Genomic DNA, 5,861 nt, shown 5'->3' with positions numbered 1-5,861 from the left:
AAACAGCCAGTAAACTTTATATGACACAATATCTAATAGTAATTTATTGGGGAGATATTGTAAATTCCAACGGTTTTAGTTAATAAAGGAGCTAATTAAAGAGGGACAGGCTGTGCTTGGCCAGCTGTTGGTGAGAAGATAATACATCTGGGGGGGGGGGGGTGCATGGTGCAGAAGTGTGTATGTGCGGGGATTTTTGGTGTGGCTTTTTCCCTTTTGCCCCGGGTCGGGCGATTGACTCACTGCCTGCATTAGGTTTTATGATATTTTTAAAAACCAGAAACCAGAGACTAAATCTGCCCCCGAGTTTTGTCTCTCCCCCCCCCCACCCCAGAGTGGGGAAGGGGGAAGTTGGAGTTGGTGCAAGGTGGGGGGATTCGCTGTCCCCACCCATCCCCCTGGCGGCGGCGCCCACGTGAGCCCGATGGCCAATGGGTGGCCGGTGCAGGTTTAACTATGTTTAATGTCAGATAGCAATAAAGTAGAAGCTGCCGGCCGGGCCCCGCGGAAATGGGCGAGCATAATCTCCTGAATCCCGGGTTTGTGGGGCCGCTGGTGAACATCCACACGGGAGACACGTTCTACTTCCCCAACTTCCGCGCGTCCGGGGCGCAGCTGCCAGGGCTGCCTTCGCTGTCCTACCCGCGCCGTGACAACGTGTGCTCGCTGCCCTGGCCGTCGGCGGAGCCCTGCAATGGCTACCCGCAGCCCTATCTCGGCAGCCCGGTGTCGCTCAACCCGCCCTTTGGCCGCACGTGCGAGCTGGCGCGCGTGGAGGACAGCAAGGGTTACTACCGCGAGCCGTGCGCCGAGGGCGGCGGGGGCCTGAAGCGTGAGGAGCGCGGGCGCGACCCGGGCCCAGGAGTCGGGCCAGGGGCGGCGCTGCTGCCGCTGGAGCCGTCGGGGCCCCCTGCACTCGGTTTCAAGTACGACTACGCGGCGGGCGGCGGCGGCGGCGACGGGGGCGCGGGACCCCCGCACGACCCGCCCTCGTGCCAGTCACTGGAATCCGACTCCAGTTCGTCCCTGCTCAACGAGGGTAACAAGGGCGCCGGCGCCGGCGACCCGGGCAGCTTGGTATCGCCTTTAAACCCCGGCGGCGGGCTCGCGGCCAGCGGTAAGGACCCCGGCCCACTCTTGAGGCGTACTCAGGACCGGACAGCTCACCGGGGCGGGCAGGGTAGGACTGAGCTAGGGCCGCCTGGGGTGACAGAATGTGTGGTGAGGAAGGGCTTCTTTTAAAAAGAAGTGCGGGGTGGCGGGAGCGCCTATAAACATGTAAATATCCCCATAAAAGAACTGGAGAGATTCCCCTTTTCTGAACCTGCGGCTGGCTAGAGGGGGCAGGGAGCTCCGGCCAAGGGGATTCTGACCTAGACTTCCCCAGGCCTAGGGGTGGGGGGTGGGGACCGAGAGCTTGGTCTCTGCTCTCTAGGACCTCCCCCCCCCCCCCCCCCCGCCTTCGCACAGACTCTGTTACCTACATTTTTTTCTCTCTCTCTCTCTCTTAAGAAACGCCAGTGGACCTGGTTTAACTCTGGCCACTGGCTCATTCATGTCTGTTCTAGCTGATCAGGGACCCAGCACATCCTGGAGAAGGTGAAAGGAAGGGGCCAGGACATCCGGGAGCAGAAGAGCTTTGGGGAGAAGTGAGGGGTTCGAAGCACAGAGGGTCCAGGGATACTACGGTGGGAAGTCCAGTCGAGGAGGCCAGGAGGAGCGAAAGGGGGGAAAGAGGATGATGAAAGTGGGAGAGTTGATGGGGATGGGGGTCTGCGTAGAAGAGAGGAGATGGGAGATGGGAGAGCAGGGGCCTGGGGTTGGGCGGTTAGGCCAAGGTGCAAAGGGCTGGGGAAGGACCGAGGGCACCGGGCTTGTCACCTCTTGGTCCTCTGGCCAACGCTGCCGGTTCGTCTCCACCCAGGCGCGCCCTGGTACCCGATCCACAGCCGCTCCCGGAAGAAGCGCAAGCCCTATTCGAAGTTGCAGCTGGCGGAGCTGGAGGGGGAGTTTCTGGTGAACGAGTTCATCACGCGGCAGCGCCGGAGGGAACTCTCAGACCGCTTGAATCTTAGTGACCAGCAGGTCAAGATCTGGTTTCAGAACCGGAGAATGAAAAAGAAAAGACTTCTGTTGAGGGAGCAAGCTCTCTCCTTCTTTTAGGCGGCAAGACACGGGCACCGGCCCCGGACTGAGCCTGTCTCTGGCAGGGAGCAAGAGGGGGGCACTGCCTGGGACCCAGTCCCCGCTTAGAACGCCAGGCATCTCTGGCAGGCCCTCCCTGGACATCCTCTTGTCTGTTTTGTTTGTGGTTCCCTCCCACACACCCCCAGCAGGCCCTGCCAGGTCCCAGAGAGAAGGGAAGAAGCCAGCCAAGGAGAGAGGAAGCCCACAGCTGCAGGCAGGGGATAGGGGCAGGGAAGGCTGAGGTGCTGGGGAAGGACTGGTTTGCAGTGGGACCGGGGCACTGGGCCCGGGGCTGAGGAGCTGGAGCAAAGGTAATCCAGGCGCCCCCCTCCCACCACTTTCCTTCCGTGGTCGGAAGTCAACCTGCAGTAGGCAAAAGTGGGGACAGTGGAACCGAGGCTCCCCAAACTCCCAGCGGTTGGGGTTAGGAGGGAGCAAGAGCGGAGCGTCGGCGGAGAGATTGGCAGGGGTCAGCGTAGCTATGCAAGGGCAGGAGGAAGTGGAGAAACCTGGGAGGAAGTGCGGTTTGGGAGAACAGAGTGATCATTAATGCCCGGTAAAGGCCGCTGGGGTCTGGTCCTCTGGGCCTGGAGGCCGAGGCACAGGCGTTTGACAGAGCCGGCTGCGGACAAGGCGACCATCAGCCTTAAGTCCTCTCTGGGGCGGGCTGCCTGAAAAGTCTCCTGGTCTCCAGCCTTCTCCCGACGCCTCTGCCCGCCCATTCGCTCACAGGTGTGCCGCCAGGCACTCTTCCTGCCGCCTAGGCGGCTGCGGACCGGAAGCCGCAAGCGCGGAATTGAGAGCCCAGCGGACGCAGCCTCGGGCATAGTAGCCACCCCAGGGACCCCCACCTGGCCCTCCAGGAAGCCCAAGAGGCTGTGAAAGAGTCTGCGAAGCGCGGCATTGATTGGCCGGGAGAGTTTCTGGCAGCCGCGGCTACCGCCGCTGATTCTCCCTTCCCCGCTGGCGTTCACGGTCACGGCCGGCCAGAGGCTGGACCGGCATAATTTACGAGGCAGGAGGAGAATCTGCCCCTAAAGGGGCTACCGGCCGCAGAGGCCCCTGCTCAGCCCTGGTTTCCCAGGCTGGTGACAATGAAGGAGGGGGGCGCTGCAGTCCCCCACACAACTCCTTTCTCTCTTTTACCCACCCCCCTTCCACCCGCCCCCCCCCCCACCCCACCCCACAACGTCGCCCTTTGTCTCAGGATCCTCTGCCTCCGCCTCCCCCTGGCCGGCGAGGCGCCGAGTACAAGGACCAGAGCTGAAGGAGGGACACATCCTCAGAACCGGTCGGAAGCCAAAGAGTGGCTTCTTCTGCAGAGGGCCTTTTATTCAAAGCCCTCTTCAGGCCCCAGCCCCAGCCCACTAGATCTAGGCTGGCTTAGGAGAGAGAAGCAGTGGAGAAGCTCGGCACCTTCCTGCCCTCCGTTTTTATCCCTCTTGGTGAGAGTTCCCCCGACTTCCCCTCTGCCCACCCACCCACCCTTGCAGGAGCAAGGAGAGCAAAAACAGGGAGCTGATGAGCGTTAAGCCCAGCCTGGACACTGTGAACTGGCCTGCCAGCTTGGGAGTTCTTCCTGCCCTGGAAGAGTCTCTCCTAACACCCCCTCCAATGGCAATCCACGGAGCCTGCCGCTCTCCCACCAGCACACAGCGTCAAGTCCCTGGACAAGACTGTGCAGAGGCATGGGCAAAGGCAGGCACAGCGGAGCCCGGCACCCCCACTGGTCCCCCCCCACCCCACCCCCACCAGTACTTGTAAGCAGGCAGCCTCATGTCCCCAAATGCAGCCCTGCAGAGTGGCGGTACAATCACATGCCCTCATCGCCACTGGGCACCTGCCACACTTCCCCACTGACATAAACTTGTTTCACCCGTATACAACAAGTTCACAGAAATCAGCGCCATTCCTGCTGTCTGCACAATCCCTTGTGGGCTGGCCCTGAGTGTGAGGCACTCTCCCCTTTGCCTGGTCACCCATGTACCCCTTCATGCAGCCTCTCCTGTGACCTTGTGGGCCCTGGGGTGCTGGATTCAAGCTTCACCCCTCCAGCCTGCCTCCCACAGCCTACTAGAGAAGAGAGACCAGAACACTCCAAAGGGGGTGGGGGTGTAAAGATATGCAATATTCTCTTCCTGTCGCTTTAAACTTGACTTCCGTGAGCTTCTCTGTCAATCTGTGTCCTGTTCTCTGTGTCCCTTGCTAGTACCTAGTCTAGTCTCTGTGGGTAGATGCCCTCCCCAGCTCTCTGTAGTGTGCCCTCCTAGTCAAACGTCTGTCTTTAGCACGTTTTCCCTTTATAGAGTCCTTGTACAGAGTTGCTTCATCATATTAATATTAATAATAATAATTAAAACATGACTGAATGATGATGTGATTTTTTTTTGAGAAAAAAAATTTGAACTGGGTCCCCATACATGGTCTTTTCTGCCTAGAAAGAATGGGATTCCCAGGCTCCTGACTGTCCCCTACTTTATTTTCTCCAGTTCAGGTGAATAATAAAAATGATAAGTGTATAATAATAAAGGAAGAACGGTGCAGGGGCAACAAAAAACATACGAGCAACCAAGATCTGTTCATGAGCTGCCGTCCCTAGTCCCAAGCAATTATTAGCAGAGAGAAAATTGGGGGATAGTAGATTGGGGGGGAGGAGAGGGACAGCTATAAGGAGTCATGGGGCCATAAAAATAATGTAGACAGCCCAGAGGAGACTGTAGCCACTTTCAGGGCCAGAAAGAGGAAGTCTGGGCTGCAGGATCCCCAGAAGTGAAGCCAGAGTAGGGACTCTAGCAGGTTGGAGCAGGGACGGCAGGAGTGCCCTGGGATAGGGGCCAGGGGTTGGTGGAAGGACGCTTCAAGTCCATGGTCTAACCCCATGGCTTCACTCTGAGAGCACATTTTGAACACTGCACAATGAATAGGCAGGGGACTAAAAACCCCTTGGAGCCGGTGAGATAGGCTCCATCTTCCCCAGCCAGCGACTTCTTCTGGGCCATGCCAGAGACCCGGGGCAGAACCAGAGTCCAGGTCCCAGCAGAGCCCAGGGGCCCTCTGTACCTCCACCTTGCCCCTTCCTTCCGGGTGGGTCATCCTTCCTCTGCCTCCACGCTTGTGCCTCTGGTCCCTGAGTTTCCCTTTCTCACAGCCTGGCTCCAATTATGGAGTCTCCTCCAAATTCCTTCTCCACCCTTCTGGGGCTACTTTGGAATAAGGAGCCCCCACAGAGCCCAGTATCCAAGCCACACCCCTGCCTTGAAATCTCTCTCTCTCTCTCTCTCTCTCTCTCCCTTCTTTTCCTGACTCCTGCAACTAGAAAAACTAACAGATTTAGATTGAAGCCCATTCTCCTTTAGCCCCTAACCCACAGCTTGGCTTGTGCAGCTGAGGGGTTTGGGCAGGAAGGAGATCCCAAGCTTTGGGAGTTACTCATACAAAGGCCCCCACAGAGTATAGGCAAAGCTGGGGACAGGATAGCTTCTGGTAGCCATGAGCTGGGAGAGGGACTGGGTGGCTGCGCCTGCGTCTGAATTAAGGCGGGGGGTGGGCGTGTTGAATCCCAGTGAATCCAGGCCAGAGACTAAGCTCTTCTTAGGACACATCTATACGGGGGGGGGGGGGGGGGGGGGGCGAGTTAACAGTGAAGGCATTTATGGCTAAAAAGAAAGGAGTAA

At 58.6% G+C, this 5,861-nt stretch overlaps 1 protein-coding gene across 1 annotated transcript; it reads left to right on the top strand.

The window, feature by feature from the left end:
- The first annotated feature begins 425 nt into the window (after positions 1–425).
- Positions 426–4,556, top strand: HOXC12 (homeobox C12). Its single transcript, XM_040487923.1, has 2 exons — positions 426–1,117; positions 1,925–4,556. The coding sequence occupies exons 1-2, from the start codon at positions 511–513 to the stop codon at positions 2,161–2,163; spliced, it is 846 nt and encodes a 281-aa protein (XP_040343857.1). The 5' UTR covers positions 426–510; the 3' UTR covers positions 2,164–4,556.
- Positions 4,557–5,861: the final 1,305 nt, after the last annotated feature.

Source organism: Herpailurus yagouaroundi, unplaced genomic scaffold, assembly GCF_014898765.1.
Source record: "Herpailurus yagouaroundi ecotype Mexico unplaced genomic scaffold, PumYag 166, whole genome shotgun sequence".
Taxonomy (NCBI): domain Eukaryota; kingdom Metazoa; phylum Chordata; class Mammalia; order Carnivora; family Felidae; genus Herpailurus; species Herpailurus yagouaroundi.
The sequence above is the reverse complement of the archived record's forward strand: the minus strand, read 5'-3'. Positions and strand labels throughout refer to the sequence as shown.

Bases quoted from the DNA above. Each gene is read 5' to 3' on its own strand.
- HOXC12 (XM_040487923.1), top strand. From the start codon at position 511: ATGGGCGAGCATAATCTCCTGAATCCCGGGTTTGTGGGGCCGCTGGTG. The intron at 1,118-1,924 runs GTAAGGACCCCG...GTCTCCACCCAG, and splicing joins CGGCGGGCTCGCGGCCAGCG to GCGCGCCCTGGTACCCGATC.